This window comes from Diplotaxodon limnothrissa, linkage group LG2 (assembly GCF_057381915.1).
Source record: "Diplotaxodon limnothrissa isolate DT_005_m linkage group LG2, D_limnothrissa_male_GT1.1, whole genome shotgun sequence".
Lineage (NCBI taxonomy): Eukaryota > Metazoa > Chordata > Actinopteri > Cichliformes > Cichlidae > Diplotaxodon > Diplotaxodon limnothrissa.
The window spans coordinates 26,609,961-26,636,750 of record NC_140597.1 but is presented as its reverse complement, the minus strand read 5'-3'; the positions used below and the strand labels follow the sequence as shown (position 1 = coordinate 26,636,750).

The 26,790-nt window shown below is 38.5% G+C and overlaps 1 protein-coding gene and 1 pseudogene across 1 annotated transcript; both read right to left on the bottom strand.

The window, feature by feature from the left end:
• Positions 1-7,634: 7,634 nt before the first annotated feature.
• LOC146638535 (homeobox protein MSX-2-like) lies at positions 7,635-8,930 on the bottom strand. The gene is made up of 2 exons (XM_085369322.1): positions 8,627-8,930; positions 7,635-8,071 (listed from the first exon to the last, which is right to left on the bottom strand). The coding sequence occupies exons 1-2, from the start codon at positions 8,928-8,930 to the stop codon at positions 7,635-7,637; spliced, it is 741 nt and encodes a 246-aa protein (XP_085225448.1).
• A 6,283-nt stretch (positions 8,931-15,213) lies between these two features.
• On the bottom strand, positions 15,214-24,201 carry LOC146638534 (uncharacterized; annotated as a pseudogene).
• Between the last annotated feature and the right edge of the window lie 2,589 nt (positions 24,202-26,790).

The following is a 26,790-nucleotide window of genomic DNA, read 5'->3' as shown; positions in this document are numbered from 1 at the left end:
GAACTTGTTAGTTTATCTAAGCCACAGTTTGTGCAAGTGAATGGGAGTCTAATTACACAATGACTGCATCATCGTACACCAGGACTGAAAAAGAAAAGGAGGCAGTAAAGCAGAGGACAAAAAAGTGTTCAGAGACGCAGATGAGAACCTAAGAGTGAACGGCAAAGATGGAGGATAGAGCGGGGTTGTTCAGGGAAACACCTGCCTGCAAGCTTTGAAGACAAGATAAAAGCATGTCATGTCTTTCACTGCACTTTGAACAATACAAGTGCCAGTGTGCGGTGACTCTGAGTGCATGCACCCCAACTTTTAAAGAAAACTGATAAAAATACACAAAACAGGATCAAAAATATTCAGGGATTTGACAACACCCGGAAAGGATTCAAGTGAAACAACACAACCAGATATAGGAATGCACTGAAAATACAGAAAGACATCATGTGATCAGTGTCAGTAGCTGCATGAGTCACCGACAGTCATACCTTAACCGTGTCCGTCTCTGTTTAGTGTCAGTCTGTGCTACACTGTGCTATCTCTATTTTCTTTTTAAATGCTCCACGTGTTGTCAAATTGGTGAAATGTTTTCTTGGTTTGCTTGTGTTTTTTTCACATGAAGCGTACTGAGCTCTTAGGCCCTAAGAGCTCATACTTCACATGAAGACCCTAAGAGCTTGGTGTCCCTAAGACTTAGGGACACCAAGCTATGCTTTTAACTCCCCTGACCTGCAAGGTTTGTACCAAAATCAAAAATTATCACCACACTCTCTCCCCTCCATCCCACCCCTCTTATGTTTGTCATAGCTCACATTTCTGCTTCCTTCCTGAGAAGTGATCCTTACATTTGTGTGTTTTTCTCGTGTGCAGTGAAGCAAGCACTGTATACCAGGATTGAGTGCGCAGCTGAATCTTAAAATGTTGATCTTGGATTTCAGTTTGCCATACAGGCAAAGACAGCAGAGGAGAGATGCAGGGAGAAATGCCAAATTAAGGTTTCTTTTTTTTTTAAGGAATGGATTTTACTGCTTCATTTAGCCTAAAACAGATTTTTACCAAATTTGCAGCCATGTTTAATACAGTACTGTGCCAAAGTCTTTAGCTACCCCTCATTTCTTTATATTTTTCTAGAAAAAATGGGAAATAGGTGCAGCAATTTACTGAAACGTGCAAACATAAATTGATATATAATAAGGCAAAAACATGCATACATTATACAATTCTAACAATATTTGGTGTGACCACCTTTATTCTTTAACACATCCTGAAGTCTCTTAGGCCACTTCCATCTAATTTCTTTAGTTAGTCTTTAGGAATAGTCAAAGGAGCTTGCAAAGAAAAGCGTCTGGACTTCTTTAAGTTGCTTGAAGACGTTTCACCTCTCATCCGAGAAGCTTCTTCAGTTCTAAGGTCAAATGGTGGAGAGTCCCAGATATAAACCTAGTGGGAGTAACCCCCCACAGAGGGACAAAAGGACCCCCTGATGATCCTCTAATCGCCTGAGCCAAGGTGTGAAACTGGGCGTGGGTCCCAATCAGCCAGAGTTTCGGGTGAGCCCAGTTTCACACCTTGGCTCAGGCGATTAGAGGATCATCAGGGGGTCCTTTTGTCCCTCTGTGGGGGGTTACTCCCACTAGGTTTATATCTGGGACTCTCCACCATTTGACCTTAGAACTGAAGAAGCTTCTCGGATGAGAGGTGAAACGTCTTCAAGCAACTTATAGAAGTCCAGACGCTTTTCTTTGCAAGCTCCTTTGACTACGATGACCTGGATGACTGAGAACCTTCACAGACATCTTTAGGAATAGTTCTCTGGGCTTCTTGAAAGCTCTTCTTTGGATGTCTGCTACCTTTTGTTCCATTCTCTGTCATGAGATTGTTGTAATATACCTTCCTTTTATATTACTTATACTACTACCTCAGCCTTTTCTCCCTGTTTCCCTTCCTTTAGAATGGCTTCTTGACAGCCACCAAGACCTTTTCTGATGAGCCTTCTGCAAACAATGGATGGATCAACTGAAGGTCTACATGCATCTCTTGGGTTCTGTGTCAAGTCTTTGCTGGATTTTTCCTATTTCTTAAGGATATAAGTAACAGATACTGTTCTTTTGCTATATATAGCTCTTTAGGCCTGCCACTTCTGTTTCTGTCCTCCCCTTTCCAGTTTTCAAAATCTTTTGAGCACACACTGCAGACACTGCCAAGATATGGCAAGGTTTCAGCTAATAGCTTTTTGAGGATCATCTTTTTGGTATAAGAATGATATTTTGTGCCTGTCAAACTGTTATTGTTGGCATTTTTCTTAGATTCAGCTAAATAAATGGGAACACATTATGTGTTTTTCTTTTTTTGACAGATTGCTGGTAAAAAAACGATTTTACAAAATCAGATTGGTTCTTTGCTAAGTCGTCTTTGCTAAGTCATCTCCTATGTGCAGACACAACAGTTAGGTGCCTTTTTATGCATGAATCATTCATAGGGTAGTGCTAAGTGACTTAAACAAAAAAAACAAATACATTCCTCTGAAAATGGTCAGTTACAAAGAAAAATCAGCCGAAAGTCCAAACAGTTTTAAAGACCTTCAGAAATCCTAAAGAACTGCTGATAAAGACCTTTGAATTATTATTATTATTATTATTTTTAAATACCTCCTTAGTAACAAAAGTTAAAGAAGTGACGGATGGCTAAAGACTTTTTGCACAGTACTGGACCTGCTTAATAGGTATAATTAGACAAATGCCTATTACTGCTTATATCTGTCAAAATAAAAGTGTGGAGGGGAAGGCCACTTATTCTCAATCAAATTAAATCTCACTCTGTGTGAGCAGATCCAATTCAACAGTGATGCAGTTAAAAGGATTGCCACACTGAACTCTAGAAATCCCCAAAGCCCAAACTTGTGCATTTTACTAAAGACACAGTGGAACAACACAGAAGAGTTTCATCTTTTATTTACCAGGTTACTCATGATGAATTAAAAAGACATTATCTAACAGCAGTTACATAACATGCCATTTTCTATCCAAGAAGATTTGTCATCAACCAAAACTATTAAAAATTATCCTAAATGCCGAGAATGAATTTACTGATATTGTCACGGTCCTGGGTCGGGTCGACCCAGCATTTTGAGTTTCTTATGTTTTGGTTTATTTTTGCATTATGGATTGGTTATTCTCTGGTGATACTGTTTTGATTATAATTATATTCTGATTCTTTAGTTATCTGATGATGATGTTGATGACGATGATGATTATGTCTGGTTTAGGTTTTGTTATCTTGCCCTTATGTTTGGTTTAGGTTGCCTGTGCTTAGTCTTCTCTGCCCGTATGTCCCTCTGTTTGTCCATGACGTCATTATGCCTGTTTACGAGTCTGTCTCTGTCTGGCGTGTGCTTCCTGTCTTATTTTGTAGGTCTGTGTCCTTTGTCAGTGCGTTCAGCTTTGTGCTCTCCCTGTCTCGTCAGTGTAATCAACGTCAGCCGTGTCTCCCAGCTGTTTCCTCTTTGTTCCGTTCACCTCTTGTATTTAGTGTCTGTGTCTTCCCCTACTCTGTGTCGCATCGTTAACGTCTGTTCACCCTCACTTGCTGCGTGTTTAGGATTTCCAGTCCTCCTGCATCTCTGTTTAGAGTTTTGTTTGCTTTTGTGAGTTTTATTTTATCTTGATGTTCTGCTCCAGCAATAAAGCTGCATTTTCTGTCTAAACCTCGTGTCCTGAGAATCCTGCATTTTGGGTCCACCACTCCTGCCTGCCTGCCACACAGCCGACCATGACAGATATTGTTATTAGAATCAGAAGGACTGTTTGGTGTTGTTGGTTTCAATGAGCAGCAATAGATGGAAAGCTGCTACACCTAGTGGATTTCTGGCAGAGCTGCAAGAATATTAGGTTCAAGTAACAACACCTATTGTATGCAGTGACTTGCTGACACAGTCAAGGTGTTGTTTGTTGATAGTCCTAAGGTTTTACTTAATCGTGATCAATCATTTAGATCTTACCAGGATCTAAACTTCTTAAATACAACCTCAGATGAGAAATAACAGATGGCACACCACACCATGTCATTACTTCTTATGAAAGATTAAGCCAAAGTTCAGAAGCAGCACGATTTAATAACATGTAGAACCACCTTTGGCAGCATTACCTTGGAGTAAGTGTTTTCTGTCTGACTTTATCAGTCTCTCACATCACCGTGGAGATATTTGGGTCCATTACTCCATAAATCGCTGTTTCAGTTCATTGATGTTTGTGGGCAGGTTTATGCAAAGCTCTCTTAGAGTAGTGCCACACAATATCAGTCAGGCTGAGGTCTGGACTTTCACTGGGCCATTGCAACACCCTGATTCTTCTCTGGTTCAGCCATTTCAGCCATGCAGTAGAATTCTTCCTGTGCTTGAGCTCATCAAATCAGCTCGCGCTTCATCAGCTATCAGACAGATGGCCTCACATTTGACTCTAGAACACTTTGGTATACAAAGGAGCTCATGGTTGACTCAATAACTGTAAGGTACGGAGATCCTGTGGCAGTAAGACAAGATCGTGCCTGACAGTTGATACGAGATGTTTGTGCTGATATGCTTTGTTTGGGTTTTGCCACACATGGAGCTGTGCATTATGGCCAAACTTGTACATTTTAGTCTAATCTGTCCAAACATTGCTTGAACATATTTTTCAGAAGTCTTGCCATTTGTTTTTCCCCCCACCACGAAAGGCTTTCTTCTGGCAATCCTTCCAAACGAGCCATACTTCTTAAAGATCATTGCTGAGGTCTTTTCTCTTTGGCATTGTATAAATAGGCACTCACACTTGTTGATGATCATTTAATCAAGTGCTACTCACCATCTTAATTTCTATGGAAGCTGTATTAACTGTTTCCCAAACCGCTTCTGCGTTTTGGCTTAATTTTATATGTCCTGATATGTAAAAGAATTGAAATTGGAAGACAAATTCAAAGAGGTTCTTTCAATTTAACTTGTTTTGTTAAACTGAAAGAACATAGTGTTAAACATAGTGAATATACTGGGTCTCAGGGGGATGCTGGCCAATAGATTTTACTTCACAAAAATATTAAGTAATTAAAAGCAATATGCAGACCTTTAGAGGTTATGGTCTTGTTTGTCTACCAGTGCATCATCAGAGTTATTGGTTGTTTGGTTGTCAAATGTGTCCCTTGTATTCATATTCTCTTATTCATACCGACTCTAAAAAAAAGTCTTCCAAACACACTTAAATGTAAACTATGAAGGGTAAAACTGACAGCGGTGGGTTAAAGCAATTGTAAATGTAGGTTCCTTTAAATTTCTAATACAAAAAAAAAGAGTATTTCGGTGAAAAGTTCAATGCATATATAAATATGTGAGTATTGTTTTAACATGTGAAGTGTTTGACCCTTTGCTCTCTTGGCTGAGGATATTAGAAAGACTGTATGACCCGAGCCCTCGCTAATTACCCAAGAAACTCAAATTAGCTTTGTAAGAATGTAAATAACCCTCAAGGCACATTTCCATGAAAATAACATCATGCTTTGTCAAATTTGCACATCTATCTTGTGGCGATTTTCATTTACATTTGGTGTTTATAATGATTACTGTTAATGTATCTATTCATTATAAAACATAACGTCTCTGTTTCTTTATCTGATCTCAAATGGGCTGTGATAATTTCTTCTGCCTAAGTTTCACACTGAAAACATTTGAAACTGGAGACTGTGGCCAGTCAACGCTATTAAGGGCCTTCCTATCAGCTTAATGCCGGGTTTAATTTCAAAATGGAGGGAAGCAAATGGACTGTGAAATATGTGCTAATGGTAACAAGACTTCTCCAAGTTTGGTGAAGGAAAGAGGCACAGAGACAGAGAGACCATGTAATGCCCCGTTCTGTTATCACTGAGTCTGCACATATAATTTCACAGAGTTTTGGAGTCAGAACTCTGAGACAAGCACAATTAAACTACAGACTGCAAAGGGACAGCCTGCTATAATGCTGTGTTAGAAAGTTCACAGAGAGAGTTCGTTTAAAGTATACAGTTTAAAAATAAGGCTCACATCAAGCAAATAAATCTCTACCTCTGTGAGATCCAAGAGCAATATGAAAACACATGTTTACAATTAAGACAATGTGAGACGTGCTATTTGCTGAAAGCATTCATTTTTGTTTATATAATTTCTCATCTTTAGGGGGAAATTTGGCTGAATAAATATTCATTAAAGAGTGCAACACCTCTTCCCTTGGACCACCCCGCTGTATATCCACCCATGTATAGAAATTGCTACTTCATTATTCTTAATGTTAGAGATTAGCTGGCAGCTGTAGTTTTTATGCCGTGCTTTCATTTTTGAAGTGCAAATCCCTGAAGCACATTGGTAAAGTGAATAGCTTGAGTAGTTTGTTTGATTGGTCACACACAAGTTTCTTATATCAAAGAGTCCCTGAAAAATAAATGCAGAAATTCAAGATATTGTTAAAAAAAAATAAAAAGCATATTTTTCCTTGCATAATAGTTTGGAGCCCAAACAGCAAAAGAGCACAAGACATAACACATTTTAGGGATTTAAGATTACAGCACTGCTTTTAGGCCCAAATAAAGACGCTAAATGCTCCAAATTCTTGCCAAAAGTTGAAGTTTATGATGCCTCTCTATAGCAATAAAGCAGCTAGGATCACTTTCATCCAGAATGGAACTGAACCATTTATGATCAAAAGTTAAAATCTCTCGTAACGCATTGATCTTTTTACAAGATAATTTACACCCAAAACAGCATAAGTGAGAAAAAGAAATAATGATATAATGACGACTTTCTGGGAAACAAAGACAGTATTAGTTAGACGGTAGAGCTCACAATGCATTCAGAATAGGGGAAGGAAATCATCGAGGGAAATGTTATTTTTGTGTAATTGCAGTTGAAATACGTTATATTTTGCACTGACCTTAACATTTCTGTAGAAGAAAGCATATGAGGCGTGTTAAACGAGATGAGAAGAAAAGAGCCTCTTCCTGCATGTGTGGTAAACAAAAGGAGGCCACTGAATTTCAGAAGCAGATGGGCCACCAAACAAAGAACTAAACACAATTTGGGTATGAACAGAAGACCACATCAAAAGAAGCAGACAACTGCATTAAAGTAACCGCACCAGGTTACCAATTCTACCTTGTGTTGTATGCAGGCTACAAATAAATACAGCAAACGAGGGGGCGTGCTAAGGATCTCAATTTAATATCATATACATAAAATATTAACTAATGAAAATGAAGATATGTAACATCAAGTATGTGACTCTAAAACTATTACAAATAAATGTGTGACTTGAGTATTCAATGATTTAAAGGTGCAGTGAAATATCCCTGCATGTTGAAGGGTAACAAGTGAGAAACACTTTAGAAAAAGGGCAGAAAAGACAATCTGAACAATATGTATTCTGGTATTATGTTTGCAAATGGCAAAGAGGGACCTTCGGGATGCTGTATCCTTCCATAGTCTTTTGCAAATAGCAGAACACTTGTAAATCCTTCTTAAGACAAACAATGAAGCTTAAAGTCCACTTCAGGTCACATGCAAACAAGTTTTGCATAAGGTGCATGATTTAATGATACACTCTTGTCATCCCTTTTAGCACAATCTGTCTGTATATTTCTTTTTCGTCTCAGGAGAGGTGGAAAAGGCTGTAGCCGACCTGTGAGGCGTACATAGCCAGATGTGCAGCAGGGAGAACAGGGGTGCGGCCGTATGAGTAGCCCAGTCCATAGAGCCCTGCCGAACCAGCGTGCAGGGGAAAACCCAAGGATGAGTATCCTGGGTAGAAGACAGCTTTGGAGCCTACACCAGCTGCTAGTTTGAGTTTCTCTACTTCAGCCTCCTGAAGCCTCTTGGCTTTGGCCCGTCGATTCTGAAACCAGATCTTGACTTGGGTCTCGGACAGGGACAGTGAGGAGGAGAACTCGGCCCGCTCGGCGATGGACAGGTACTGCTTCTGACGAAATTTCCTCTCCAGGGCCAGAAGCTGCATTGTGGTAAAGGGAGTACGAGGCTTACGGTTGGTTTTGTGCTTCCTCAATGAGCAGACTGTCGGACTAAGCTGCCCTACAGGATATATGGAAAACATGAAACTAAATCAGCTGTCAAAGCAAACAGACCTTTAATTCTTTCCTTTTCAGTGGTTTAACACCAAATGACTAAACAGGAAAAGTAATGATCAGAAAATTAATGGACAGCAATACTGATTGAAAAGCCACGCTTCTCCTGTATCCTGCTTCTTAGAGTATTTACCACTATCTAAAATTTTAAATAATGCAAGATGATTATCTTTAAACAATGTGAAACTGGTGAGCAGAAAAATCATTATGCAAAATTCTTAAAAACAAATCAATATATTTCTCTTTTTATTACTCCTTCTTGTTCTGTCAAAAATGTTTGATTTGTCTATTGATTCAGTATTAATTATGCATAAAAACTCTTTCTTAAAATTATGAACTTGAAGCCAGCTGTGGGACTTTTCCTCCAACTTTACACATTTGCATTACAAAAGTTTAAACTGGATGACTTACAGTACTCGAAGACCCTGATTTAAAAAAAAAAAACCCTGATTCAAAACTGAACCACTAACTAGTAATAAAACTGGATTGGAAAATGACTTACGTGGGGGAGTAGACATCTTAATGGAGCTGGATATCCAAGAGGGAAATTCCTGTTGTTCCAGTGGCTCTGATTTAATAGATATTAAGTTTTGTGTGCACTCATCTGTCCGCTGCGCCTCATCCTCCTTCAAATCATAATTTCCCTTTTCTTTGCTGGTCACAGCCAGCGGCCTCGTCTCCGACATGAGAGCTTCAACGCTGAAGGGAAGACAGGATGTTTGTGCCATGCGCCCGAGCTTCAGCTGCGTTGATCCTGCATCCTCTTCTGTGGAAAACTCATTTCTTGAGTCCCCAGACGCAGACATTTTTTCTTCTCTTTCTTTTCAGTATTAGAATTTAAGTACAATCCATAAGACACTTTTCTGGTCCCAGAATGAGACCGGTCAGAGAGGAATCTGGAGTAGCTTCTCTTAAGCTGTCACAAAGCTGACAGAGTTAGTGCTGGAAAAAGTCTGGCGTGCATTTGGGACTTTCAGCCAATGATGAGTCTTGATCCCAGGGTTTGGGGGAAGACTTGTGATTGGACGTTGTGTTTAGGGCACTCTGCCACACCCCTAACCAGACAGCAGGTCAGCTTCGCATCAGCCTCATTTAGCAGTAATTACCATGGTGGAAGATTGTTTCCTGGCTGTATTTCTTTCACTCTGCAAACTGCATACCCTTAGTTAACATTGAAAAAGCTTGCACATAGTCATGCTTGATGTCTTGAATTAATGCAGAATCATTTTAAATGAGACAGAGGCCGAATACAAAACCTTACTAATATTTGTAAATCGATTCCCTGGCTGCTAAGCTCTGTCCTGTACAGCAATTAGGCTGGTAGATTGGCTTGCCGTGTCTTCAAGCATCAGCGTCTGTCTGTAGAGCTGCATTTCCATTTGACAAAAGCTGACGATGCTCCTAATTCAAGCCCCAACGCGCAGACCCTGCCACACCGACTGTTGGAGTAATCACAATGGCAATCAATAACAATCATGGTGCTTTCAAAATTCAGACATCACACAGCAGTTACACACTTAAATGTGAGAGTCAGTTGGGTGATGGATTATGGTTTTGGGCAGGCTTTAAAATGACTGTCATTACATTGTTATTATTAACACCTTGTAATTAGGCCTGTGGAATCCGGTTCTTTTAAGCAGGATTTAACGGTAATGATGGAAAATTGCTACCTTCCTGAGGTGTGTGGCGCCCGCTGCGATTAGTCCCAGTCTCTGCTGTGTGGATGGAGACAGAGGTGTCTCGTGCCTGTTTGAAGCTCATACCTGTAGGGCTCCAAAGTATTAGGAAACATCACGAGAAGTAACGGCGTTCCTAAATGCAGCCTCTAGCCACTCAGTGAAGAATACCAGCGCAGTGCATGGGTTTTACAAGTGACACAAAAAAGTGACACACACCTAACTTCATGCAAGATGAATGTGCTTGCTGCATACTCTAGCTCTCTCTGTCTGTCTCTCCCTCACAGACACATGTCCGCACATCGCAAAGACCTCCTGTGAAGTGACTGGTGTGTGCTGCTGTGTCCAGTGCTCTGTGATCAGCCCTCACAGAGAATGTGTGCTCTCTGTAATCATCAGGATTACAGTGGCATCAGGGTCTCAGCTCCCCAGCTCCACAACACAGTTACTCTCCATGTGAAGCAAAGTGCTCACACAGCACGAGCTTAGTCTCCTGTAATACGCACGTGCATCTTAACAAAGGAGCCTCTCTGTCATTACAGTGCTTTTCTACCGATTCCCTACCTACAGGTTTATAATGTGCACGGGTAACTGGGTGTGAGCTTATATTTGAAAATCAAACAGAACTGTTAGACTTTTGGTAATCAAGAAGGGTATAGGTGAATAATGGTGAGAAACATCATCACATACCATCATATTTTATATTAAAAGCGGGACACATAAAACTGATAAAACTACAATAGTGTTTAAAATTCTAAATGATTAAAAAACCATGCATTTGCACGCATGTTTCTAATAAATAATAAAACAGGAGGACAGAGGGCCATGCACTTTAAGGCGGGACAACAGCCCTGTTAGGCTAATATATGTAATTGAAGGAGCATTTGATAGCCAACTGCTGGCATATCCTATGTGAACACTTCGCAACTTCAATTAAACCATACACAAAAATCATCTAGAGTATTTTAGTTAAAATTACAGAAATAGTAATAACAGCATCAGCTGTAACCCACAGAAGTTTAATGCATTCAACACACAGTGGGAAATGTTTTAAAAAAGGTACCACCGTATTGACTTAGAAGCAACGAAATAACTAAACCAGGTTCAAGGACAATGCATGCAAACACATGTAAAACCCAGATTTTCGTGAAAAGAGCTTATCTTGAGGTCAATCTCAAAATTATATCATTGCCCTCAGTACTTTATTTTTCCAACATACATAATGCCTAAATAAATTAGGACATAACCCAGGTATACCATAAAAAGAATACTTTTATCCTGAGTATCAAAGAGTTGAGAGCTTAACTAGAGGAAAAGAAATATCACAGCTCCATCTTACAAAGAAACATTTGATAGTTAACCTTCATTTGCTTTAGTCGTTTTTTGTTTTGTTTTTTTTTGTCTAAAAAAGAAAAATTCTTAAAACACAGATAAATGCCCTATACAACATGTCACCAAAACACATACAGAAATGTAATTCTGTATGTGTTTCTTCAAGTGATGAAGCCCATGTTACTGACGGTGCCACAGACAGTATATAAGAGAGTCTGTTAGGGAAAACCCATTTTAAAAGCCTCAAACTGGGTGTTTCATTCTCACCATCACCACCAGCAAAATAACTGCTTACACTTTAACAGCAACTGAAGTAACTTAACCATTTTCTCTTTTTTGTTTGTAATTTACTTGAGCTGCATTCGTTTTGCTGCAAGTTTCGGGTATAGATGCACTCAGACTCAGATATTTGCCCTTTCCTCGTCTTACGAACAACCGCAGCTCTATAGTAATGAGTAATAGCTTTCTGAAGTCACCACAGCAACACCGACACATGTAAGCTGTACCACACGCCAGCATCTCACAGTGACGAAATAAGACAGACGACAGCTCACCTTTTCTTCAGTCAAAATAGAAAAACTGTAAAGCTACATGCTTTTTTTTTTAGCAGTAACACAATTTCCAGGACTTGTAGCATGATGTTTAACGGCTTTATAGTTAAACACACTAACTACAGCCATACTAACTATATCAAGATGGTAGTGTTTCTGGGGGCACAGTCTGGTAATCATTGTACCAACTAAGAACAGCCTTTATGGCCACAGTGTACCCATTTCCTGAAGGCTGTTTCCAACAGGATAATATACCATGTCACAAAGTTTAAAACACACCAAACATGACAGTGAACTCATTGCCACAATAATGATTCCATACATTTTTCTGTAGTTAATTTGTAGCCATGGAAAACATCAATAAATAAAATCCCCCGAGTAATTAAAAAAATCCCCATCTCACCACAAGTTACAGCTTCCCTATATGCTAATGTGCATGTGACACTCTAAGTCTTACAGGAAGTCAGCCTTTAACCCACATGTGCTGCTAAATCAAACCACAACAAGCATTCAGTAAAAGTATCTCACAAATTTCACCACAAATTCATGATGCACCATAGTCTTAAAAGGTCACATTTATGATTCTTCTGAACACGGTAGCAGATGGGAAACATCAGCTTTTAGTGTGATCACGATCGCAAGTGGCAGAAATATTATGTGAAAGAAATAGTAGAAGCGAGTGTGCCGATGTGTTAAACTTAGCACTGCATATTACAAACAGCAATGAAGTCAACTTTCATGTTCATCGTGTATGTAGCAATTCCCACAATACCCACCAACTACAAATATATTTCATAAACCTGATTTACGTTTCCCATTGTTTTATTTGGGGCTGCTTCAACTTGGTATGATTATTGACTCATTTACCTTTTATTTATTTACTTTTTACTAAACTTTAAGAACAAATGAAAAAAAGTTACTACAAAATGTATTTGATATGGAACAAAATGGTTTATCACTTTAGTGTACAACTGTATGGGCTTTATGGTACCTATGGCATGGCATTGCTAGCAACTCCAGGCAGCACAATTTGTGAGATCATTTTTATTTATAATTGACCATAATCACACTGTATATTGTCAACAATATATAGATATAATGAAAAAAGCACATCTTTGCTGCAGTATGGGGTAACATTAGGATCGTGGATTATACTAAGGACTTTTAAGGGAAACGACAGAGATAAGAGTGGACTGCAGCACTGTAATAAAGCTGTAGATGATGATCACTGACTTTCTGTTGCATTACAAAAGGACTTAAATGGCTACCCTGGGTCTGTGTTTTAAGCTGATAGCAAACTAACGCGCAATACTTTAAAGTGATGGTGTGACATTTAAGCATGGTTCTGTCTGATGGCCAAGTTAAGAGCAAGCAGTCACAGTACCCCAAATGCCAAAAGCACACAGCTGCAATTTACCATCTTGTCAGTGCGGTTGTAACTTCTGCTATCCCAATTACAAGCTAGCCATTGCATAATTTTTCTACTGTCAGTGCAAATAAAAGCAGGAGAAACCTAGAAGATATGTAGTTAAGTGATCTAATGGTCAGGCGCCCACCAGAAAGTCCCCAGAGCTATTTGGTCCCAAATACCTTCATCTGTTAAATTTTCCACCCACGTACCCCTACATATTTGAGAATCATTGGCCAACAGCAAAGAAATCCAGCAGCAAAATATCAATCTAATCTTCAAAAATGTAAAAAGGAAAAAACAACAACTTTAACCCACTTTGGTTTTATCTTTCTTGCCACACAGTCAGTGCTCAAATTTGCTGACAGTGTCAGGCGCTTTTTCTCACATTAAGCTGTCTCAGTCAGGATGTGGCATAGAAGGTGTTAAAAAGTAATGAATCATCCAACATCACGAAAAAGTAGAAACACCACTGCAATGCCATCAAGGGTAATAAGACTTTGCATTTTATAGAAACTAACACAGGTTTATTTTAAGATAAGCATGAATTTAAAGGCCAAAGAGTACATATCGCCAGTTCCTGCTAATAGTGCAGCGGATAACTGAAACAATCTACAAGCACCAACATTTGCATATTTTTCCCCCTTTAGCCAATAATTTTAAAAAAGAAAATCACTTTAGCCCCTTGAATTTTCAAAATGTCAAAACTTCCCAATTCAGTCGTCATCTCTATCTTAGAAAACAATTGTTTGACTTATAGAAGTTTGTACTCTTGATTTATATGCTTCTGATCAAAAGTAACCATAATCTATAACTATAAAATCTCTCTGCATGTATCTGAGTGTCTTAGTTTCAGGTAAAACAAAATGATTGAAATGAAAAGATTTTCCCTTCCCCCACTTTTGTAGCACTATGATGCATACAGCTAGGTTCAGACATTCACCCAGCGCCAAATTCTTCCATCTATTTCAATGAATTTCATGTATTCAATGCATAAAGGTTGGCTGCTCAGCTTTCTTATGTTCACTCTCACTTCATGAGAGGTTATCCCAGACATTAGGTATGAAGTGGGGTTCAAAGCTTCTTCTTGTGAGGTTACTATTCAACTAATCTAACTACACCATCAGATTTTCATGCAAGTGTCTGCTAAACTTTTAGAACTTTAGTGTTTGCTTTATTCTTCAGTCTACTATTTTAATCTATGGTAAATGCACTTATGCAAACACAAGCTTTTGGGTTCAGTATCTTGCCCAAGACATGCACTGCAGGAGTCAGAGATCAAACGAAAAACCTTCTGAAATCCCTCTAAAGCTGCATCCACACTACAGGTGATTTGCAGCAGTGTGGCGACCTCAGCCTATAAAAGATTAATGACATTTGTGTCTTAAATCGACCACATTAAAAACCCCAGGGGGTAATCCCAAGATTCACTTTTCTCAACACTGAGGAGAGAGGCTGATGTAACTATCAGTGAGAAGCACAACGCCATTGACTGACATATGATCAGTAGTGAATATATCAGAAAATACCCAGTTAAGCAGAGCCTGAAATGTCCACTAGCGACCAGTTACCAAACAAAGCAACACGTGACCAGCTTCCTGTGTGGATGCAGTTTAAATCCTATGTCACCATACACAGCAAGCTATTGGGGGGCCACGGGTAAGACAGGGGTAACTATTGAGGAGTGTAACAGGCCCACCAAGTAGATGCGAGTGAAGCAAAAAGTATAACTTGTACTACTACAGCCCACTCCACTGCTAGCAAACTATTATGAAAAAAGGCAAACTTCTGAATAATATCAGACTTCCAAACTCAACTTCCACATGGTAAAGTATATGAATTGGCTAAAATCATTAAAAATGGCAACTCTAGTTTACATTATCTGAAGAATAAATAAATAAATAAAGCCATGTTGAAAATGCCCACTATCTTGAGTTTTCAGGAGACTAAAGGATAGTCATCATAGTAAATATGCCACTTTGGGTACTTGTATCCACTTGTGAATGATTTCCCTGTAATGTTTTTAGCTGTACTCAACTACATTATTTCCTGAAATAAAAGAAAAGCGCTGGTTTTAAAGTGGACTGACATTCCAACGCCTCTGACCATGTAAACAATGCGGCTAACCAGTGATCAACAGGCTTGGCAACACCGTCTGAAGGTACAGCTGCCAGTCTGCCAGTCTCCTCGCAGACCGCAGCTCTGATTGTTTGAAGGCCTCTATACCACCCCAACGCACATTTATCCTCCATGCTTTAAGAACACCCTCAATAAACTGCCTGTTTACTATGTTCAAAACCACGCGCCCTATTTGCTACAGAGCACATCAAATTATGAACAGAGGTTATTCAGATTCAGAAGACTTTATTTATCCCCAAGGGGCAATTAAGAGAGTAACTTTGCCGATCGTACATACAATACACAAACATCACATGGGGGAGACAGGTCAGGCTAGGTAGCTGGCCGGTCAGCTGCACAAGCAGCGACCCGGAACCGAACAATGGAAAAATGCACAACATCGGGAAGGACAAGGAGAAAGAAGAACTCCCCTCAAACTGAGCATAACTGAGATATGTGAACAAAGTTAGGCCTCTTTTTGTAGACTTGTATTGACATTGTGCCTAAATCGTTTTTTCAAGCTACATTCTTTTAAACCTGACACAGTTATGATTCTGTCAATTGGGACTCTAATGTACAAAAACTTGTGCAATTTTTGTTGTGGGGTCTTCAGAAAAAAAGTGTTTACTTTTAAAGGGCTACCTTGTCATCAGACTTGTTTAAAATGACAGGCTGCTGGTCTGAGAGACACATGTTTGAATGCATGTGTTCTATAGTTTGGCGGCTGAGAGGTGATTGAATGTATACCAGTTTAACCCACCGATGAGCACTTTGCATTCAGACCTTCACCATTTAATTTCAAGGTTATACAGCAACATAGCTAACAATCTACTGTGTAAAAATTTGTGTCACACGCAACATCATGTTAAGACATTAAGAGCTGTATTTTTTAGCGCACACTATGGTCGCAGAGACACAACTTTGCTGAACTCTTGCTGAGATTGCTGACACGGCTGCCCTGATATGTGTGGAGGGAAAAAGGGTAAAACAAGTGACCTCTGAACACAGAGGCAATGAGGCTCATCAATCAAAACATTAAGAAACTGCGGAACAATTTAAATTAAATTGTGCGACTCCATGGTTTAACAGCAATTATATTACACTTAAAATAATCACTGCCACATGCCTCTCAAGTTGATATACTAATATCAATCCTGTCAAAGAGAATCAACTTGAAACGTTTGGTTCTAAGTTCAACATTGAAACCTGTGGGGAACCAGAAGAGGTCAATACAATTAATAAAATTCTTATTTTTTCCTATTTCTACTAATGAAAAATTTTTACTTTAAACTAGTGAATCAATCAATGAATACAGTGAAAACAATTTAAAATTTTTACTTTTGACTTTTTTGTTTTTTTTTGCTAAAACAATCACAAACTATCTTCTTTCTCAAAATGTAAAATAACAGGCGCCGAATGTGCCCTAAAATTTGAAGCTTTTATTACACATTACAAGCAAATTCTTAGTCTGAGCAAAACAACTCTCTCAAGCAAAGCACAAGCCCCGTTAGCCCAACAAAATGGTAACAGAAAGCCATTTATTAACGTGGAAATCCTTTCTATGATTATTTTAAGTTCACACATTAGAATTAAAAAGAGTTATTTTTTGGAGTGTTTGACAAAGTCTAGATTCTACTTAACATGAAACTTGTCATATGCATCTTTTTTTTCCTCCAGTTGAATAGATTTATAACAAATTTCACAAAGTTGTCACTCCACTGATCTCTCCCACTTGTCATTTTCTCTCATTAACTCCGGGGTGTTGTAGGACGACAGGCAGGGTACACCCTGGACAGGGCACTTGTCCTTAAACAGGTTAAACCACAATAAATAGCAATAGCATACATGTGGTGTGTGTACGCTTTTCTGCCTCAGTGATTTTCCTGCAGTTTGAAATCTTGTAAGATCGTGTGATATCACGAAACCAGGCAACTAACCACTCTTGCTAGATTGTATCATGTCATTTCAACAAGAATATATTTAACAAGTGTTACGTTGTTGAATTGCATGCACATCATACATGATTTAATTGCATTCACCATGTTTATATATTCTGATTTTGTTCAAATTACAAGTTAGACTCTTATAAATTTAATAACCACCCAATTTCTCTTTTTTGAGTGTTTCCAATACAAGCAACTTAAACATTTATAAGGTTTCCTGTTTTGGTTATAAAATTGTTGCTGCTGAATAACTGAAAACCAAAAGACCAACAAAAAATAATATGAGAGGCGGTGGTGCCCTCTGGTGGATAAAGGTAATTCCTGCAACATCCTGGACCATGGATGAAGTCGGGATCATCAACTTTGATATCTTTTTTAAAGAAAAATTTGGTTGCACCTAAGAAAATCAGTGCAACCGTGGAAAAAAGTTAGTCTAGAGCCCTGTTAAAGGCGCTGTCATGTTATGTAGACTCAGTTAACATTTAGTCAGTAAAATATGTATAATTTGAAGAAGACTTCTGCACAATTATTTCACTGACCGATTTAATAAGATAACAGTTTCAGCTAAACACAGTAAACGGTGGTTCTCTCTGAGAAATGCATTTCTATGCAAACTGCTTCAAGATCCAGCAACCTGACCTTTAACAACACTTCTAACACACACCCAATGCTTAACAAAGTAAATGTGGCAACCGATGAGAACAAAGATTTAAAGAAACACTTGTGCTGAGTACTAGCAAGTTGCCTACTATGTTTGTGGGCCACTATGATCCTCGCAGACTCATTTGGCCTTAGTGAGAGCATCCAGTCTCTGTCTGATAAGCTGATTCTCCTCCAACATCTTGGAGATGGTCCTAAGAACAAATTGCTTCGCCTATCCAGTGAAGGGGAAAAAATCAGAGGAAAGGGAAAAGAGAAATGGTGTAAATAGATCTTGCCTTATTCGTGGGTCTAGAGGACACAAAATACACATATAACTTTTGGTGAGCCATATTTATATTTCTACATAAATATGACCCAAAACATCAGATTTCTGAATTAATTTCTGTGACAAGCAGAAATTAACATGACCCTCAAATACTGACTGTAAATTTGGAAGTACATTAAAGGCAGGTGTCCTATCAACAGGACCACAACCGTGTGTAAATAATTTTATTTGAATAACATAGACATTAAGTGATCTCCACAACTCACATTTGACGAAAAGAATAAATTTTTTTTGGTTGGTTTTTACATGCTGTAATGTTTTCAGTCATATTTTTGCAACAAGAGAGAAAAATTCAAAGGGTTCACAAACTTTTTACTGTAACTGCATGCCTGTTTAGAAGTCCTGATGCACAGTTTGAGCCTTTATTTAACTTTTGAAAGTTAGAGTTTAAGGAAAGATCAGTCACGCTAAAGTTAAATTACAAAGTAAAACATAAAGAGGTTTTCAATATACAGTGAGCCTGATAGAAGACAATTTTTTGTTTGCCATTAAACCCCAAGCTATTTAAAATTACACTAATTTTAACTATATAAACTTGTTTGGTACACATTGTTACCATTTTTCTGCTGCACACTTTGCACACCACCTACCTTTTCTTTCTCGTTTGTTGCTTTGCCAGTGGATCTTTGGGAGAAAAAGAAAACATCTCCATCTGCAGTGTCAGCACCTGACCGCAACAATGACAAACAGGATGAATATTAGGCTTTTTTTTATAATAATAAGGGATTGCATTTATATAGCGCATTTCGAGACCCTCAAAGCACTTTACAATTCCACTATTCATTCACTCTCACACACTGGTGGAGGCAGCTACAGTTGTAGCCACGGCTGCCCTGGAACAGATTGACAGAAGTGAGGCTGCCATATCGCACCATCGGCCCCTCTGGCCATGACCAGTAGGTGCCCAAGGACACAACGACCGAGACTGCCCGAGCCGGGGCTTGAACCGGCAACCTTCTGATTACAAGACAAACTGCCAACTCTTGAGCCATGATTGCCCACTTTCTACTTCTTCTTACAGCTACTCTCTTTAGAAATCACCACTACAGATCATCTGCATGCATCTCACCCTATCTCACACATCCTCCTCTGTGAAATTAACTCTCTGCATATCCTTCTTCACTACATCCATGAACCTGGTCTGAGTTCTCTTTTCCTCCTGCCAGGCAGCTCCATATTCAACCTCCTTTGTCCAGTATATCCACTATCCCTCCTCTGCATATGTCCAAGTCATCTCAGCCTCGCCTCTCTCTTTGTCTCCAAACTGCTCAACCTGAGGTGTCCTTCCTATGTACTCATTTCCACCGTCTACAAACCGTCTCACTACCATCTTGCACACCTTCCCTTTCACTCTTTCTGCTATCCTTCTGTCACAAATCACTGACACCTATCTCCAATTGCTCTACCCTGCCTGCACTCGCTTCCTCACCCTACTTGTGAACTGTCCCTTACTTTAGATGGTTGATCCCATTTAAACTCATCCACCATCACTTCCACATATGATCATCATGTTCGACTTGGCCATGATTTGACGTCAGATGCCCCTCCTGATGCAACAATCCCCATTTATCCAGGCTAGGGCCTGACACTAAAAGAACACTGGCTTTGTGTTAGACTTTTAGTTTCAGTCTAGGTTTATAGTTTCACCAGCTTGATATTAAGGAGGCCAATGTGAAATGAGCTGGCCCTGGGGGTGGACATAACAGCAAAAAGCTTAATACAGTTATGTAAACAACACTAACACTCAAACACAGTCAAAGACAAACTTCATACAAAACACTTAGTAATGGAAGCGGCTAACAGAACAATACTAAAAATTACTGAAATCATTCTGTAAAAAATACAGTTTTAAGTTTTTTTTTAACACTTGTGTTAAGGAACACTGATTAATACTGGTGAAAGCCAAAAACAACTATAAATATACTGCACATATATTTCTTTTGCCATTCACTCATCCCTCAGTGCTGTCTTTTACATATTTTTAAACTATATTTTGAATAATAGGACATCGCATGAATTAGGACATTTAGAGAGCACAAGACATAAACACAGCCGCTAAAGAAAAGAGGGGTGAATGTGAGAGTGAGCGCTCTTATTTCTGTTCAGTCCGGAGCAGTGTCAGTATTATGCACAGGTCTTGGAGGTCCAGGCCCACGCAGTCAAGTCACTGTGGCCCTTAGCTAAATTGTACTGAAACTTTCAACTGTAAGTTACACTAATTCATACAATTTGGCACTGAAAAATACAAACCACATCACCGACAGGCTTTTGCAGTGCAAACTCAAATTAGGTATTTGGTTTACAGTAGTTAAGTGTTTCTACAGCAACTGAGTGAAGAGGACACTGAAATGGATGGGCAGGCCGGACTTTGGGAAGATCATTCATCAGCTTGCGCAGCTAGTTTTAAAGCATGGCCCTACTTGAAAATTGCAAAACAAATGTTACACACGGCACACTTACACTCAATTGTCCTAGTGTGCGGTGAGCTCACTGATCTACTTCTGCATCCAAAGCAAATTTTCTCTATGAGTTAACTATGCATGCATGGTTGTAAATATATGTGTTTTATATGTAACCTATTTACTTGTATTGGTAAATAGGCTGTAGTCAACATTATTTACACATTGGTACTGTATATCTGTCTATATATACATAAACACACAGACGTACATTACGTGTTTTGTACGTATCTTTATGACTGCATTATTGTACTTGTACTGTGTATTGTGACAGGAATATTCTTTCTGGCTCCAAATTATTTACCATCATTATTATTCATGAAAGACATTTTTCATAGATTATAGGCCAACAAGTCATTTATACCTTATTTTTATTTTTATACTAATTTTGGGGAGCATATACCGGAAATCACAAGACCTGTGCTCTTTTTTAAGCTAGCAACAGCTCACTTAACTGTTCAGCCTTAATAAAGCTACATAGTTAGCTTATTAGCTAAAGTTACCCAAAATACTACACTGCCTTTCTCCTCCTTGGTTCATTGCTGCCTTGGTATCATTTACTGCAGGCTCCAACATCGACCTTGCCGGCGTTTTGTTGTCCTTTGTTACTTTTCCGAGCAAACTGTGGCTGGTGAGTCTGGGTATTTTTACTTTCAAGATGGACCGAGGCTTTGCGCGTTTGTCTTTGCGGCGCTTGTTCCCAGTCTTCTCCCTCGGGGTCTGAGAAAGGGACTCTGTCTTATCCGATTCAGTTCTTTGACTCGAGCTCTGCTGTGACCCAAACTGGGGGACATACACAGTCTTGACTCGCCGCATCTCTCTTTTTCACACCTTCTCACACTTGACGGATGACACTTTGTGCTTACTCTGCCTTTTTCTGTATTGTGCTTGTAACGACCAGCAGGTGGCAGTGTTATTCGAAAAATGTGGATGCCGAAAATAGCCAGAATACTATCTCTTGAATTAACCTTTAGATGTATCCACACAAGAATGATTCTAATGTTTGAAGTATTTTGTATTTTTAACTTTTTTTAAAACATTTTTAAAATGAGAAAAGGAAAAAAAAAATACACAACAGCAACAGAACGATGTCAAAATCCGTTTTGTGTGTTTGTGTGAGACAGTATATACATGTGTGTGTAACTGTCCAGACAATTCCTCTCTCTTTTCTAGCCTTTTCCGTCACTGAATGTAGTTGTGACAACCACCTGTTTCAGGCTGTAATCCCTACACACAGGTACGTTGCATTTCCCACACCGACATCTGACTATCAGGCACGTGCAGAGGGGGGGGCTAGAGGGGCTTGAGCACCCGCCCCTTTCCTGATGAGTGCCCAAAGTGCCCTTTTGTTGAGGCAACTTTTAAATTTTTTTAATTTTATTTATTTATTTTTTTATGTGTGTTTGCGTGCGGAGTCCTGTCTGTGCCCCTCAACAATAATATTTAACTATTATTCACAGTTTTGCTAAATAAAAGGATCTGACTTGCATCAGTCACATGATCACATTTAACCAATGATCACCCTTGACGGCAGAACGCGCTGGTTACGAGCCGGGAACGAGCTCACAAAGAGCACGCGCATTTTTTGCGGTCTGGAGCTGTAGGAGAAACACAAGTTAACTCAGAGACACAGACTTACTATATTTCTTCCATACAGACTGATGCGACAAAACCAGTAAGTAGGTGTGCAGCGTACACTGTAGTCTATAGCACCCAAGAGTATCAGCTTATTACGTACACGTTGGTAAGTTGTCTTGTAGCAACTGACGAACTGAAACAAACGAGCGTGCTGTGTGTGCAACAGCGTGACAAACATTACCTGTCTTTTTATTAACTGCACAAGTAGTGCTGGTCATAGCTGCTGGCTATCTGTGTAAGGCTGTCATGGGTCTGTTGCTCTGTCACCGTTTTAGAGAACATATTTAGTAAGTAAGTTACAGCGCTTTTCCTGCCTTTCTGGAAGGATTATATTTCACTAAAAAATGATCTAATATGCATGTTCACAATTATGCATTATTATAATTATAATATATTAAAAAACACACACTGTATTTTAAAGAACATACATTAAGAAGCAGATTATATTCGATTTATATTTTAAATAAGACAAAATTTGGATTTTACAGCAGTAAAATTATTGTATCTCTACAATTTAAAAATGTAATAAGCTTTGCCCCTGCACAGAGTGGATAGTGAAACAAATGGAATCATCATAAATACATTATTTCATATTTATTACTTCCCCCTCCTCATTGCTTTATTATTGTAGCTCTAGTAATAAATAATAATGTAAGGATTCTGGATCAGCACCGAGATGCCCATAGTATATACAGTATTCTGAAGAAGGTCTAAAATGTCACTGTGTGTGTGTGCATGTGTTTGTTTTATGTATATGGATTTTTTTAAATTATTAATCATGATATAACATTGTCCAGACATGCCTGGTAAGGACATGAGGAGGGAACAGTAGGAGCTGTGTGAGGCTACTAAAGGCAGTGCTATAACATTTTTCTGTCATCATTTTATTATAGATTAAGTGCAAGAGTTGTTAGGTGTGGATAATTAGATTATAGTTTATTGCAATAGCAAGTTGTGCCTTGTTCTCAGATGGACAGCAAGTGGAAAGTGATATATGAAAAGATGGGATGGAACGAAGAAGAGAAGCAAAGAGTGATTCACAGGCAGAGCCTAGTTTATTTCTCACAGTTTTTTGTTGCCTTATGGTTCCAAGCGCTGTCACCAATCTTTGCATTTTGTTATTATCTCATGACACTTGTTTAATCAGCTACCATCTCTATGGACTTTTTAATGTCTACAGTCTCAGATCAACACAGCCCTGCCCTCCAGCACTATCAGCTGCAGCAGCAGCAGAAACCCCTCAACAGCAACATTGTACCCATCAGGTAAAACATCAGCTACGTTTGCTTTGCCTTGTTGCCCATATTAGATCCTTGATGAATGTGTGTTGTTGTTATTCAGCCTGGTTCAATGTGCCCCTTTTTAACTTTGAGCATCCGCCCCTTTAAACGTCTCTGCACGGCCCTGTCTGACTTTACAATCTTCATTACTTGAAATTTTGTTCTCTTGGCTTGCCCTATCTGCTTCTTCTCCTGTGGCCAAGTTGTGGTTTTTCTCATGCCACAGCTTCCCATTGCTTCAGTGATCGATGTTTGCAGTTGGGAACAACCATCCAGTTGACTTCTCATATGTGGTGTGGCAAGCTCCTTTGAGAGCTCAGTGAAAAAGACCCGTCATGGATTTAAAATACCATTCTTGAATTTGGGGCGCTAAGCCGTGGAAAAGGTGTAGGCATTCAGGGCGGCAGCGTCAAGTTGTACAACAGCACCATGGGCCACCTCTAGGTTCTACACTGGCAGATATATGTGCCATCTGGTCCATAGTATCTACACCTCCTTTGGTCTTATAGAATATGATCAATTGTGTTCCCCCCCCCCTCCCCTTTCTGGTATTTTTATTCACAATTTAATTTTGATACAATGTGCTCAGGAGTACAACACCCATTCCTTTCCTGTTGACATAGCTGACCATAGTAAGTTTGAATCCTAACACTGTGCTGTAAGCCAGGACTCTGAAGGCTTCATCAGAGGAACGATGTCTGCCTTAGGCACACTGGGGAGAAAGTTAACTGTGGTGATGTTGCATTGTGTGTTTCTGAATCTACTGGACAATGTTTTCCTTCAGATTCTATTGAATTTGCCTCCCTGTAAACCATTCCAAATACTGCAAAGAGGATCCTTGCATCACAAACCCAGAAAATCTTCTGGTCATACTTGACAAGCTTGTTTGGCATGTGCAGTAGACATTTGAAACCTCCCCCTGTAATGCACAATCACTTCTGATGAATTGCTGTCTGAATGCTGAATGAATGCTGTCTGTCATTTGTAAAATAATATTAAGGACCACAAAGTGTGGTTCCCCCAATTCTTTTTGGTTATATAGAGATCTCTAGATCTCTATAGATCTCTAGATCGCTATAGATCTCTAGATCTAGCTGACAGTTACAAATCACAAGTTCCCATGAAATTCCATAAGAAATGAATGCAGGTCATTATTGACCCACTTATGGACGTCTGGAGTATTATTTAAAATAAAAAAAAAAAAAGTATAAAATACATAAGGTTAGAGGAATAGCTGGAACATGAAACTTAATTAGATGTTGCAAGATAATAACTACAGGTTTAGCCCAAGGACAAAAATCATTACCGTCTAGAAATAGTTTGTCTAGATTAGCAGTTTGCACTAACAATCTTCTATGCTCCCATACTGTTTGCAAATTTTTCACTTGAATAAATTTAAAAAGAAAACAAATGCAGCTACACAGGCAAAGATTTTCAGGACAGAAGACTAAACAAGCAACAGTCTTTAAATACTGCTTAATCTGAGCAGATTTAACCCATGGCTGTGCCACAAAAAAAAAAAAAAAAAAAAAAAAACCCTTTCACAACAATGGCAATAGATGCGCGGTTCCAGTTTAGAGAATTTCCCGTTAACACACAGGACAGATTCTTCCTCACAGCGTTTTTTTTTTTTTTTTTTATTCGTTCAACATCTCACATTACAAATACTTCAAATGTATGCATACAGTTACAAACAGTTGGCAGCAAATGAATATATGACATTAGATCTTTGTTTTACTTCAGTACTACAAACCAACTATAAAAACTGACGTCTGTATTGTAGCGCAAATTAATCGAGAAAATATAAAAATTGGAACTTACATATAAATGTGAAATGACTTTAAAAAAAAATCAAAATTATATCAGGTAAAAAAAAAAAGTTAATAAATATAACCTTCCCATCATTTAATTAAAAACTATTGAAATTTTGCAATCAAGTAATACTAACAGACATAATCATTTTTTTCCCATGTGAAAATGTGGAGCACAGATACAGCAATTAGAAAAACTAGACACGTCAACGAGTTGAACACATCACCCCAAAAAAAAATGACAAAAAAAAAAAAGAAAAAAAAAACTGATCAAAATGACAGTAATTCATTTCAACTGAAAATATAGCAAACGGTAAATACATTATCGACCTATTATATACACAATGTTTTCAATCACAGTAGCATGGTTGTAGCAAAATATGTTAATAAGCACAAAACTAATGTTTAAAAATAAATTCAGGTATAAATTATTTTTTTCCTTTTGCAGACATCAGCATGAACAATAGGAAACAAAGGTGTGTAAATGACTGCATGGTTTATATGGATTGAATGACTTACACTGCAGAGAACTGTTTCTGGAAAGAATAAGTATTGCACATAATGGCTCAAAGTTAACTTGCAACATTAAATCACATTCAGGTTATGTCCCAAAGCATGCCACATCACAAAGGGGGTCAAAGTGATCAAGTCTCCTCACCTATGTCCTACTGAGTGTCCTCTATGTTACAAAAAAAAAAACAGACCTAAAGTGTTGTCACCGTGTAGATTGCATAAACATCACGTCTGTGTAAAGGAAGGCAGACTCAATCATGTAAAGAGAGGCTACAAGAGAGGCAATCTCAAAGAGAAATAAAGAAAGTCAAAGAGAGAGAAAAAAAAAAAAGGAGATCTAGTGCATTATATTAGGTCCTGCATTATCACTAGTCATTTTATTTCTTATGCATGCCAAGAATAAGTAGAACTCACAGGCAGTCCCAGAAAGAGGATCTAAATATTCAAACAGCTGATATCCACTCCGGTGATAGAAGGGAAGATTTCACATTGATCAAAGCCAAAACATTTACCCTAATGATAATCTTAGTGACTACACCTAGGAGCAAAATATCAGATTATATGCATTTTCAAGACTATCAAAATCAGTTTAGAAAGGTCTTGCCATGCCTTAGGATCCTGTAATGATGTTTATTAGGACAGAGGAGAATCCATATATGACTGGCTAATGATAGCTTTATATATTTTTTGTTGTTTTGTTTTTTTAAATCTACAGAATCACACTAATGCACCAGACAATTTTCAGATTTACCAGCACTTAAATATATAAAAGCTAATTGAAAATTATATTAATATCATTCTTTTTTGTTAAATTAAGTTTACCATAAATGCAGATCTCTTAGTAACAAAGGTACAAAATTATTTTTCACCAAGTGAAAAAAATGAGGTATTGCAAAAGGAGTTCTCCCATCTGTGAAAAATGTGCCTAAAATGACTATTGAAAAAAATA

Coding starts and splice junctions, on each gene's coding strand:
- LOC146638535 (XM_085369322.1), bottom strand. CDS start 8,930: ATGTCTGCGTCTGGGGACTCAAGAAATGAGTTTTCCACAGAAGAGGAT. Junction 8,072..8,626: donor TAAGATGTCTACTCCCCCAC/GTAAGTCATTTT, acceptor TATATCCTGTAG/GGCAGCTTAGTCCGACAGTC.